The sequence below is a fragment of the Pygocentrus nattereri genome, chromosome 7 (assembly GCF_015220715.1).
Source record: "Pygocentrus nattereri isolate fPygNat1 chromosome 7, fPygNat1.pri, whole genome shotgun sequence".
Classification (NCBI taxonomy): domain Eukaryota; kingdom Metazoa; phylum Chordata; class Actinopteri; order Characiformes; family Serrasalmidae; genus Pygocentrus; species Pygocentrus nattereri.
The window spans coordinates 9,112,904-9,127,092 of NC_051217.1; the positions used below are offsets into that span (position 1 = coordinate 9,112,904).

At 41.1% G+C, this 14,189-nt stretch overlaps 1 protein-coding gene across 9 annotated transcripts in view; it reads left to right on the forward strand.

The window, feature by feature from the left end:
- Positions 1-14,189, forward strand: part of pclob (piccolo presynaptic cytomatrix protein b) — a 107,395-nt gene that overhangs the window by 54,064 nt on the left and 39,142 nt on the right. For all 9 annotated transcript variants that reach the window (XM_037540017.1, XM_017724231.2, XM_017724357.2 and 6 more), the window contains exons 17-18: positions 4,905-11,985; positions 12,301-13,994. In XM_037540017.1, the coding sequence (XP_037395914.1) occupies positions 4,905-11,985; positions 12,301-13,994 (8,775 nt within the window). The remainder of the gene's footprint in view (positions 1-4,904; positions 11,986-12,300; positions 13,995-14,189) is intronic.

Consider the following 14,189-nt stretch of genomic DNA (forward strand, 5'->3'; position numbering starts at 1 on the left):
AAGAGCTGATAACTCTGCTTATTTCAAATTAGTAGGTCAAGACTGTCTATTACCATTGGACCTGATTTATAGATATAGTGCCATTGCGGGGGCTGTTGAAAGCGCACTGTATTAGCCAGCTACATCTGTTGCCAAAGGCATCTGCCAGGAAATCGATAAGGTGCCAGGCTGGATTCTACAAGGCTGGAGACTCTGATATACAGTACAGTTTATTGCATCTACCACTCAAGGTATGTTCAGTGAATATCTGCCCCAGTTCAGTTGCACAGGCTCATTGATGAAAGAGTTGAGATGCAATGTAGGCAGGGGCTTTATTCTGTCTGGAAGGTGCTCTGAGATATCTAAGAACATTATGCAAAGGCAGAGCGCGTCGGAGTTAAATGCGCTTTTAACGAGAGTTATGCTTCTTTGTGGCTGTCAAATCCAGATTGCTGTTGGTATGCATGCATACACACACTCACTGGGAGGAGATTGCATTTTGAGCACTATCAGAGGAGGAGGCAGAAGAAGGAGCATGATTCTAATGAATCTAGGCAACATGAATTGCTGCAAGGAATACTTGTATTTCTTAGTAGATGAAAAGCAGTAGTAACTATTAGAGAGTCACATTATCTTTCAGTGTTCTCAAATTGCTTACTTTATAATACAATGGAAAGATATCAGTAAATGGCTCTTGTTCTTATGGACCTTTCAACATTGTGTCTCCCAGTAATTGGCGCTAAAGGGACTGGCCTGGCTGAAACATTTTTTTTTCCTTCAGCCATCATTGGGATGCCACTCGTCTTGTGATCCTTATAACAGTTTTCAAAGTGCAAAGTGTCCTTTTCTTGTTGCAAATAAGACCTTTTTCATCACTCTGCATAAACAGATCACAGTGTTTTGATAGGGCAGATAACTTGTCCTCGGACCCGGACTACATTGTCTTGCTGTGATGCTCTAAAGAGGCTTATCGCTGCTGAATGCCAGTATATCTTGCACAGGAGTTAATCATGGAAAATGAAAGCCCTCATGAGACCGGTCCTCAGGCCTGTTGGTCCTTATAGCTTGTCCACTAATAGAAGAGGACATGCATGGCGTACTGCCAGGGATGTGGTTCAGAACCAGCTGCATGGATGCAACTGATTGGGAGCAGTGATGATGCTAACAACACAGCAGATGGCAGGACGATAAATAGTGATACCAGTATTGTACACGGTTTGGTTTATTTGTTTGTTCTATATTTGTATGTCTGAGGAACAACAAGCCTCTGAGGTGAGAGAGGAGACCACTTAAAACACAGTATTATTATTTTGTCATTATTGTTTTCTCCAGTGTTGGAAAAGTTACTTCACGAAAGTAAGAGGCATTAATAGTTCATGCAATTCAGAGTCACTACACATTACTGTATTGGAGTAACCTGTTATATCACCTGGAAAGTTACTTTTGGGTTATTACCAAAAGCACTAGACGCTTATATGGTTTTTTAGATGTAGTGAGACTTGGGGATTGTAGTTTAGTACACAATGTCATTCTGTACAAATCATTTCCAAAAATATTGACTTAACAATGAATATACATTACAAAAGACGTCATATCGGTTTTTATAAATAACTCTTAGCACATTCAGTAAACCTGATCTTGATAAAGTCTAACAGTATCAGGAATGTAAGTGGAAAAACTCTGAAAGGAACAGGTAAACAATGCAAAGATGCCTGCACAGATACACACACACACACACATTTTCTAAGTCGCTTCTCCCTCAGGATCGCCGGGTGGGTGGGGGGGGGGGGGGGGGGGGGGGGGCGTTGGTGAGGGGTGCTGGAGCCTATGCAAGCTGTCTGCACAGATATATGATTTACTTACTTAGTCTTTGTTTTTTTCAGACATTCAGTCAGTACTGTACTAAATTGTATTAAAGTTTAAAGTTTATACACGCTGTTGTTTGTGAATGGTGGTGTTTAAGCAGTTCAGTTCAATTGCCATAATATAATCTGGAGAACACAAAGGCATGAATCACTTTCACTGTCTTGCAGCATCAGAAAAGGTCTGAACTCTTAGATACGATCTTAGAAAGCTTCTTTCAGAAGTGATGTCCTGAGGTATTGTATCTAAAGCTGAGTCTGCACTACATAGTTTTTGGTCCAATTTTCTCTTTTAAAGTAATTTTCACAATATGAAGCAATTGTCCAGGGCTTGAGCTTGAACGAAAGCATCTGACAGTGTGGATGATCTAGTATTGTGACAGGAGAAGGTAGTCAATCTATAGCCTATAAAGCTCTGGAATGATTGGAAGCTTTCAGTCCATAATGTATGGATCCAGATATCAGCTGCCAGCTTGTAGGATAATATTCTAGATCTCTTACTGTGAAATCAGTGTTTCTAATCGCCATATTCATCCTCAGTTTGTGTTTTTGCGATGCATAAAAGCACGGACAGGTCTGGTCCAATTTGGCTTTGTGTTACATAGTAACAGGAGAGCTGTGGGAGTTTGAGTTTTTATTTATAGTTGAAACTCATGAGTGTCATTCTCTCTTTTTGCGTACTTATGTAAGGTGTGCACCATCCTGGCAAAAAATGCAAGAAAACCTATGAAAGGCTGACATAATGTTTGTAATGCTCTCTGTTTTGGAAAGCTGTTGAGACTTTAGATTATGCCAAAACTTTTAACTTTAGATTCCATTTCCAAGTCCAAGAGTTTTCTGTGTTTCTGCCTTATTGAGTACCACTACATTTTATGTCTTTTCAATCAACTTCAGGTAAATCGCATTCATTAAAGTCATAATGTTGATAGGACAGAAAGTGGTTCAAGGTTTTGTGGATCATACAGTGAGAGTAATAAATGTAACTTTACGAAGTGGCTGCATATGCCCTGAAAACAGCAATGGCCAAGCACAGATACATACAAAAGCAATTTAGAACTAACTCTGAAAATTAACTCTAATTCTGAAAGCTTTATTAAAATATATGTTATATCTTATCAAGTGAATAATTTAAAAACTGTCTTTTAACCTGTTTGGGCTAGGAAGAGGGACCAACACACTGATACATAAAATGTGTGCACAATGATGCACAAAAAAGTACTATATATTTTGTATACTTTTTGTAAAAAACCTTGAAATTACATCATAGCCATCAAGCTAAACTGCAGTCAATGATTTATATCTAAGGTCCTTCTCACTGAGGACAATTGAAATTTGATGAATTTCAAATTTGATGAAAATTTCACTGTTGTCTGTTCACATTGGCTTCCAAATCAAACACTAGAAACAGAAATGACTGTTTCAGTACTTTTGAAACATGACCACATTTGCAGCAACATTAAAGTCTGAGAAAAAAGAAGTGGCTTTGGTGGAAGAAGCTCCAGCCTAGACAAAAGTGACCTCATGAGCTAGTGTGCTGACAAGGGACGTTTTGTTTGCGCAAATAAATTGTTTTAGAAAATGTATTGCATAAAGTCAGATAAGTGTGTGTGAACTGATTAGGTGTGTAGCTGACCTTACCTGTAACCCTAAACGTATCCCTTTATTGTGAAGAAACAACTTACAGTAGCTAACACTGTTGGGGAAGTAGCTAATCATAACCTTATCTTACCATTTTACCTAACAATAATGTGAGATACCTTATCAGTTCTTATTAGATACTATACTGTTTCATCTTGGGAAGCTCACTTTTAAATGTAATACTGGCATCAGACCAGACTTTGTAGAAATCAAGCATTACGTACTATGCAGTAGTTTACCAAATGAGTTCAGAGTTCAAAGTTTGAATAAGTGCAAGGGATACAGTGTACTCTTGAAGATGGAAATTTGACCTGCTTGTTATTGAGACGCTCAGCAATGACCAAGTCAGACCCCAGTTGTGTTGTCTGGAATTTCACTGTAATTTAGACACGTGCAGTGAAGCGTGTTCATGTTTGCAACCACTTAACAAATCATCTACAATTTTGATAGAATTAAATCACATTATTTCTCCAGGATGCATTTGCCATTTCTTCAATCAGAATGTGAGAGGTTGTTAATGTTAAATGTCAAGGTAATCTCAATATAAATAGAAATCTTTGAAAGGTTTTCAGAAGTTGTGTTGAGAAAGAGATGACTTAAGCACGCAGTAAGAGCTGGGTGATGTATTCAGTGACACTATTCCTATGCTGATTAATTACCATACAGCATACTTTCTTGGAATTTGAGGATTTTTTATAAAAAAATGATATATATGCCTCCCTACACAAAACATAATACAATTGGTGCATTATATTATGAGAGTAAGTCTCAAGTCAACGTATATGCTTGTGAATGATGATCTTTAATCATGTGAGTGCTTGAGTTTATTTCATATGGACAAACTGAATAGCTGATTTGTGTGTTGTAATTTTGTTTTCCTACATCCAATCACTTTCTTTCTCTGATGGTAAAGAGACATATTTTATTGGTGGTCCTACTGGTCAGAATGTTGATCATTGTTCATTATAATTTCAGTGCACAGACAATGTTTTCCAAAACTGTTGTATTAAATGCTGAGGATTTCCTGTATGTACAGTGGTAAACAATATTTTAGATTACTTTCTTTGTTTTCCTGAAATTTGAGTTTATTTGTCAGAATAATTACCACGTTTGGTACATCATCCCAGTAGTAGACTGGATCTGTTTTTCAGCTTTTCTAGCTAACCTGACCATGTGACAAATATGGATCAGGTGTGTTGATGCAGGTTATGGTTATGGTGTATGGGTTTTATTGCTGTTACTATAGCAAAGGTTTTGGAAGAAGCCTACATTAGAGAAAAGGTAAATAGATAAACAGTATGCTGACACTTAATGTGTCTAAATATCTTTCATAAGGAATAAAGTTTGCTATGTTCTTCCATTTAAATTTATATTATATCAAGAAATAAATATAAATGATTTAGATTTTTTTTTTTTTTTACACAGGCTGAGTGGCTGTGTTTGAATTGCCAGACTCAAATGGCCTTAGCTGGGAAGATGATAGACATAGGACAAATTTCTGCACTGTCTACACAGCAAGTCAAAACTTCAGTGAATGTGCAGGCCACTGAAACCACCCTTGGGCCAACTGTCCTTAAAGTATCTCAAGTAGGTACAGAAACTGCTCTCGCTGCTCCTGCTTCTGTGCAGACTACAGATGCTCCAGTGCATGAGACTGTGGACAAGACACCTGAAGTGAAAACTGAAAGTCCGCGGCCAGCAGATAAAGAGGAGAAAAGAGTATCAGAGGAACAAAGACAGGCTAGAAGCTTTCAGTTTGCAAATAAGCCAATCCAAAATGAAGAGGTTGTGGTTCAGGTTGAGAGTAATCCTACTACACCTTGTGAACTTGACAGCACAGTGTTATCAGTATTGGGAGATGAAACTAGGACCTTGAAGGTTAACAAAGAAGGACAAGACATCTTTTCAGTTTCTCCTGAGTCATATAGCTCAGCTGAGGAAGAGCTTAAAGAAATTCACAGAGCTAGTGAGTCCTCACTGAGAAAAACTGCATCAGAACTAGTGTATATCAAGGATCCAGTGAGTATAAAGCAGCATCCTACATGTGTGGAGAACAGCAGTGAGAGTGAACCTTCACCACATCTCCAAAGGGGAAGGAAACTAAGTGCTGCATCATCTAGCAGTGAAGACTTTAAACTAGACAGCCCAGATTCTGGAGATGAAGAGTTCATACGGAGACAGCTAATGCAAATGAGTGCAGATGAGAGTTTATCACCAAAAGATGAGGAAACCTACATCAGAAAAGAGATCAGAGAAAAGGAGCAGCAAATGCAACATGAGGCCAGAGAGGCAGAAAGGGAAACTACTGAAACTAAACCCAAACAAATTCCAAAGAAATCAAGCGTGGAGCTTGAAGAGAGTGTTGACAATAGCCTGATATCTCAGAAGCAGGATGTTCAAAGCATGCATGACATACCTATTTCAGAAACTATAGAAGAGTCAGTAACAGTGGTGGTCTTGAATGACAATGAAAAAGACAGAATTGCAGACAATGACAGTGCTATAGTCATTTCTGCGCAACAGAGCATTTCTATTAGACAGATTACTGAAGAGGAGAGTTTGATTGAAGACTCTGAAGATAGGTCAAAAGGTGATGGATCCTCCAGTATTCAGGCATCCAGCATCACACCAGGAACTGCATCACCTACATCTGCTTCTTCATTTGATGAAGAAAGTGATAGCAGTCCAAGTCACAAGAAGGCAGGTGCAGAGGGCAAACAGCAAATGAAAGTCAAGCATAGGCAAGGACAAGCCCTTCCAACTATAGATGACTCTTCTGAGGGAGAAGAGATACAGGATAAAGGTTATCAGCTTTTGCAACATGAACAACAAAGTGAGAGTGAACAGCATCTTAAAATGACTTCCCAAAAATCCAAAAAAGATGAATTACATGAACAGAGGAGACTTGATCATCCACCCAGTAATCTGTCTTCAGTAGAAGTTGTAACACAAGCTGAGGATGAATGGCAATTATCAGAAGTTAAAATACATGAGTTATACTCTTTTTCTAACATCTCACCAAGTATTGAGTCTGAACCAGAGAATGCCTATACTCACTTGCTGCCAGAAGAGAAACCATTAAAGAGTGCAGAAGAAACATATGAAGAAATGATGGAAAAAGCCCAAGCACTCAAAGCTATGACAAAGAATGTCACTCCACCTGAGATTGAGCCACTCTATGGAGGAATGCTGATAGAGGACTATGCTTATGAGTCACTAGTGGAGGAACCAGCACAGGCTGCAGCAGTTGAAAGCAGTTTTACTGACAATCAATATCTTAGTAAAGTGATTGTACAAGAGACCGTAAGAAAGCTTAGGACACCAGAAGAAGCCTACGAGGAGATGCAGAAGAAGAGAGAGCTCATCCTAGAAGGACAGACAGTTCAACATGAACATGTAGACAAAGCAGCTGCTCAGACAGACCCTTTTGGACCTGCTGCTACTGATACTTGCTATGTGACTATGTCAGCATATGATGAACGTTCCATAGGCAAAGAGGTAGAATCCCAGCTGAATGCCAAACCTGCAAATGAGGAAGTGTTGAAGAAGCAAAAAGAAGTTCTGACACCTGGAACAAGTCCTACACAGTCAAGTCCTTTGTCTCCAGTATCCCCTATATCTTTATCTGAGCCTTCATATGATTCCCCTGAAGTGATACTAATTCCCTCAAGTGGTGAGGAGGACAATATTAAGGATGAATATGCAATTGAACCTACTGAATGTGCTATGCAGCCTTACATTTCTGAGTCACCTTCTGAAGATTTATCTGTGAAGAAAGTTCTCTATCCTATTCCTGACCTGAAAATTACTCAGTGTTCCTCCGGTGAAGATGAAGCTGGGGATGAAGATAGTAGTACACAAGAACATGAAATAGCTGTGTCAACGGACACTACTCAGGTTATTTACAGTTCTGTTAAAACAGAACCTTCAGCACAGACACAGTCAGTAGAAATGGAACCCATATCTGTTTTGTGTGAAGTTCCTCAAACAAAGCCTGTGCTAGAAAATGTTTCATTTTGGGATTCAACGCCATCTCCTCTGTCTCCACAAACTTCATCTCCAGATTCAGCAACGTCATCACTTAGAGATCAGACACCAGAGTCAGGCTTCATTCCTGAAACCCCTACTGTTATTGAAAGCTCAAGAGCTGTTGTACCTGACTCAGCTCCAGTTACAATTACAATGCCAGATTCAGTCTCTGAGCCAGCTCCCCAAATCTCAGAGGTAAAAGTCCATCCTGATGCAGTTTCCTTTCAAGAAAGGGCATCTCTGCCACAAGTCACAACAGTGGCAACAGCTCCTTCCCCACCAGAGGTTTCTAAACTACCTTTAGCTCCAAAACCAACCATAGTTTCTGCTGTAGCAGACATTTCTGTTTCTCAACAACCACCAATTGCAAAACAAACTTCAGCACCTAAAACAGCCGAAGTCTCTGATACTAAACCACCATTAGCTTCGAAACAAAGCCCAGCTCCTATGCTCGCTGAAGTTCCTGTTTCTAAACCACCTCTAGCTCCAAAGTCAACACCAAAGACATTGCCTACCTCAGAAGCCATTATTGTTAAAATACCAGATGGAGTGGCATCACCTGTGCTAGATTCAGTTTTGCAGACTGTAGTTTCAAATTCTGTCCTGGAACTTTCTCCAACTTTGCCAACATCATCCACAGATTCATTGCATGAGCAAATTCCTATTTCTGTTTCAATACAAACCTCTGTGGATGCTGCAGGGTCTACAGTACTAGATTCCTCACGTGCATCTGTGTCTTCAGCACAAGTCCCAATCCCATATGTAATCCCAGCTCCTGTTGTGCACATGTCTGATATGTCTTCTGCATCGGAGCATCCAGCTTCAGTACCATTTTTAGAGTCAATCTCATCTGCTGGATCCACTGCAGATCATTCATCCCGAGCACTTGTTCAAGTTTCACCAGCTGCTTCAGTTACTGTCCTAATGCCAGACCTGGTTACTTCACCTTCCCAATCTCCAGTTCATACTGCAAATGTTGTAGCCCCTCCTCCTGTTCCAACAACCTCATCAGTAGAACAAGTTTCTGTTTCTGTTCCAACATCCATATCAGTATCCATCCCAACATACCCTACCACTACAGCTCAACAGATCTCTGTTCTATCACACATTTCAGTTCCTATCTCCTCTGCATCCATGGAGCATGCCTCCATTTGTCCTCCTATATCAGAAAAAACAGGACTAATTACTCATCATGAGCCTTCAGTACCACTGTCATCTGTTCCACATGCTATTCCTGCCACAGACCGAAAAATTATGCCCCCAGACACAGATTCTGCTCAAATTTCAATCTTTAGTCAAAATGTAGATAGTTCGCTTGTAGCAACCACAACAATCCCTGCATTACCTATTGCTGGTCAAACCAGAATTCATGCAGATTATATTGCTACAAAAGAAATCCCTGTCATTACTTCTGCACTAACTACAGCTGCTGCCTTTACAGATTTACCTTCTCAACCCACTCAATCCGTGGTACTGGACATACAGTCAAGGATAGGTAATATTCAACCTACAGTAGATGCCTCTGATAGATCAGCTACTATGCAGACAAGACAAGGTCATTTTGTCATCATTTTGCCAAACTTTGAAAATATGTCTGTGATGAATCAAACAACACAAGATATTGTCAATAATGCCATGGCAGCAGCAAACTCTATTGAAGAAGGCAGAAGTCATCCTGTTGTAGTTAGTGTACCTCCTGTAATCAGTACAGATGCTGCTCAATTTGTATCAAGTATGGGATGGACAGCTGGCCTAGCAACGCAGTCAACTTTTGTGTCAACAAAACCTGAACCCCAAGTGACATCTGTCTCTCATGAAAGAACAGAAAGGCCCATCATTGAATTTCCACCACCTCCTGCAGCTTCACCACCAGACCTGCCACCTGATACTTTACCTAATCCTGTTAGTCAACATTCGTTTCCCATTCTCTCATCTGTCAGGGCTGCTCCTTCTGAGTCTCTTACAAGTATGACCAGCACAGCACCAAGTGCAGTAGTAAAACAAACTGTAGCCCCAGTACATAAACCACCACCTCCAGTTCCACCCAAACCAATTTGTGTACCAGCTGGTCTAGTGTTTAGCCACAGGTCAAGAGAGAGTGTAAAGCCACCAGTTGTTCCTGAACCCACAGTTGCTCAAACTGGTCGAGCTGCAACATTACCAAGAACAAGAGAACCCCCAAATGCCCTCTCGCTCAGTTTGACTGCCCCTGTTGATAGTAAACACAGTATTTCATCGCCAAAATCACCCTTGTCACCTCGATTTGCTAAAACTCTTGAGACATATGTGGTGATAACATTGCCATCAGAACCAGGGTCACCGGTAGAAGGAATTACAACCCAAGCTCCAATACGAAGATCATCTCTACCAACTCCTAAGCAACAGGCTCCTGCTGTTGCACCGAGAGTGTTTTCCCCACCTGCAGTATCTGCACCACTTACTGTGGTTCCAGCACCAGTAGTAGCTGCGCCACCAAAAGTAATATCAGCCCCAGTCATGATACCACCACCTGTGATAGTTCCAGCACAAACTGTGCATGTCTCACCAGTTATAGCAGTGCCACCAGAGACTGCCCCAATTGTTTCAGTATCAAAAGCAGTAGAACCAGCACTAGCATCTGTGCTGCAACCATGGACTGTTGGGCCACCAGTTTTGAAGGAAATGATGATGACTGCTGTACAACCTGTAACCACAACAGTGTACACTGCACCAATAGTAATTTCAGCACCAACTGTGACATCACCTTATGCATTTTTTGAGGCACCAAATGTGGCTGAAGTACCAGCTGTGACCACAGAACCAACAATAAATACTCTGTCAACAGTGATCTCTGCACCAACAGTGTATGCTACACCTCCTATTGCAGCACCATTAGCCATGGTTTCTGAATCAGTGGTACCTACATCGCTACTGACAGAAGCAACTATAGCGGTGAAGCCAGCAGCCTTTACAGGATCTCCTACCCCAACACATGCAATGGAACCAATGGTTTCTGTTGATGTTATGCAAGAGCCTGAAAGACAATCCATGCAAACAGTTTGCTCTGCTCCTATAACAATTACCCAACTCCCATTATCCACAAATAGTCAGACTGTACAAGGGTTGGAGATGGAGGAAGTACTAATTGTGTCTGCTTCAGAAGAGGCTATATCTGCAATAAGTCCATCACCAGTTGCTGTAACACAGATTCAGCAACACCAAACAATTTTTGAACCACAACAAGAGGATCCAGCAGTCTATACTGCAACAGTTATGCCAACTGCACCAGTAACATATACTCAGTTCACAAAGTCAGTAGAGAGTCAAGAAATAAGAGGACCTGATAAAGTTGTGTCAAGTATGAGCCAGGTGTACTCTGCAATTTCGAAAACAGAACAGCATCCTGATACCATACCTAACATTGTTACCCAAGTTGTCACAACTGAAGTCCAGAGGACTACTACTGTGTCAGTTGTCCAAGAAAGAATACCTGTAGAACCTGTGCCAGACCATGCCAGTATGACTGTCATAGTCCAGCCAGAAATGACAAAAACACAAACAAAGCCTATACAGAATGGAAAGATGCACTATCCTGGTGACGTCATAGATCTCACAACATTGAAGGTTAATGTTACAATGACTGACAAAGGAATGGATCTGACAGCCCCCGAGGCAAGTCGACAGTCCTTCTCAAGTGATTCAAGTGGTCGACAGACAACTGCTGTGCAGCCAGAAATTGTAAATCTAAGTGCTGAGATAACTCCTGCTACAACACTTTCTGTTGTGACAGATAATATCACAATTGTTACCTGCACTGCTACAATTACATACAAGGATAACATAGCTGATAAGCCCCTTAACTTAGGAAGTGCCACTTCAATGCCTCTGTCGCTTACAACATATAAACCATTTGAGCCACTGGCACAAATAGTATACAGACCAGTAAATTCACAACCAAAACCCACAACCAGTACAGAGATCCCCGTCAACCTATCTTGTGGGGCTACTGAAACAACTGCCGATTCTTTACCTGTGGCCCCAGTAACCTGTACAAAGGCTGGTGTACCTATACATACTGAGCCATCAGCTGTTGAAGCTATAGATCTAACTACATCAAAGCCAATGAAAGCCATGGTAGCTCTGTCTTCTTCCTCTGGCATAGTTACAACTGTTGTTGAGGACGATGCAGCACCTGTAGATTTGACAGCAGGTAGGAGAACAGTGTGCTGTGATGTCCTGTATAGGCTTCCATTCACAGGCAGCTGCAGAACACAGCCTCCAGTGACCACACAACCAGATAACCAGTTGGGTTTTAAAGATGATCACTATCAGTACGATAATGCCACATCCCTTGGAATTAAAGACCTCAGTAAAATGGTCGTCTCTATGTCGGAAGTGGAAACTGGGCTGTTCCCTTATGAGAACAAGAATGGATATGGCTACCAGAATGGGGCATCAGATGGGGCAATTGATCTGACATCAGCAAAAATGTCAACAGGTCAGTATTGTTATTTTCACTATTCTTTCTTTGTGTAAATACATGTTTTTTTCTAGTTTTTTTTTCAGTCACTGATAATTTTCATTCATTTGCCTTTTCTTCTTTTTTTACGCAGATGCATGCATGTGCCTTCGTGTTCTCCCTCAATGTTTTGGCTTTGCGTCGTGCTAATGTGACAAGAATCACAAGATTTTTGCATGCTCTCTGGTTTCCTTTTTATAGTCCTTTTGTCAGAAACTGCATGGCCTCAGTATACAGTGCATGCAAAACCAGCTGATTTATTTCACTAAAGTGTACATTTTCCGACCACTACAGATGAAGCCCTGGACTACTCAAAGAAAGGCACGCTGTCATTTTCCACCACTCAAGGAACATCCTTTGGGCTAAATAGTGTACTAAGATCATCTAATGGAGTTGTATACTCATCTGTTTCTGCACCCATTCCATCCACATATGCAATTACAACTCAGCCAGGCTCAATATTCAGTACAACATACAACAGTCTCAGCAGTATAACTGAGCCATTTTCAACACTTCAGAACCAGCCTTCACCATATGATTTCATACATACCACTGGAACCAACCAATCAATATTTTTGGACTCTGATCCATCCAAGGATATTCTGCCTTCTGCCTTAGCCAACTTCCTTCCTTCATTAACAGCCTTCCCAGAACTGTATTCTGATGCTACTCTTGAGGCCATAGCAGCCTCACTGGATGCCCTGGTTTCCCCAAATTTCCCTGCCTTGGATGACAGTAAGAGCCAGCAGTATCAGGCTGAGCGTGAGTTTTTGCAGTTAGAGAAGCTGAAGCAGCTGTGTCTTGCTGAGGAGCTTGAATGGGAGAGGCAGGAGATACAGCGCTATCGTGAACAAGAACAGCTTATTGTGCAAAAGGAATTAGAAGAACTTCAGAGCATGAAACATCAACTCTTAATGCAGCAGGAGGAAGAACGCAAGGCCCATTTCATTCTTCAACAGGAAACCTTTGCCCAGCAGCAATTACAACTTGAGCAAATCCATCATCTACAGCAGCAACTACAGCAACAGCTAGAAGAGCAGAAAATATATCCATATGGTTTTGAGCCAAATGAAGAGATGTCTCAACCCACTGGCTCAGGCATCATTTTGGATGCCCAGTACTCTAAAACAGATAATGGCCAGTACTGGCCCGTGAAGGATGACAATTCTACATCATCTGCAATAACTATCCATGACCCTTTAACTGGTGGGGATTGGTACACTGCTGGTAGTTCAACTTTATCTAAATTAGAAGGTGTTCTTAAAGATTCAGAGAATTCTAAGAAACTGCCCTCCACATCAAAGGAAGCCAATGAGGAAAGTGTAGGGTTAAGTGGTAAGAAAATAGCAGAAAGTGGAGTTCAGACAGATGAGGAGGATGAGGTGGAAAAGCCTTACCCTGGCAGGAGAAGGAGGAATAGGAGAAGTGTAGACAGTTGTGTTCAAACTGATGATGAGGATCAGGATGAATGGGATGTCCCTGTTAGGAGCAGGCGTAGGTCTCGTTCAAGCAGATATGCTGATGGCGAACGAGGTAAAGGCTCAAAAGTATCCAGCATTGCAGTCCAAACTGTGGCTGAGATCTCCGTTCAAACCGATCATTCAGGGACCATTAAGAGGTCCCCCGTCAGGGCTCAAATAGATACCACAGTAGACCTACACCGAGGAGGGCAAACAGAAAGTGACTCAGATGTTACGTCTGACAAAGATAAGAGACACTCAACTCCTATTGAAATTGGTGTCAGCACACATCTAAAAGCAGATGGTGTTGGGATCTCATCAGTACCCAAATCTCCGAAGGTATTGTATTCTCCAGTTTCACCTGTGTCTCCTGCAAAAGGCTCACAGAAGATGCTTACAGCTGAACCATCAAGACATCCAAGTAGCCCTAGATCCCTGAAGGCCTCACAACGATCTCTGTCTGACCCCAAGTCTCTCAGTCCCACCACCGATGACAGAGTCATGTACCAGTATGTGGATGCCTATTCTGTAAGTATTACTAAAATTAATTTTGAAAAGTTATAATATTGCTGTTTTCATTATTGATAATATCTCTGCTTCTAAGTTGACAGTTTGCATGAAGGGCTACCTTTAAAGCATAACTTTTAACAAGTTCTCTTTTGTGAAATTCAGAGTCAAATTTCACAGCAGATGATCTGAATTTATAAAACATTTTAGATAGAA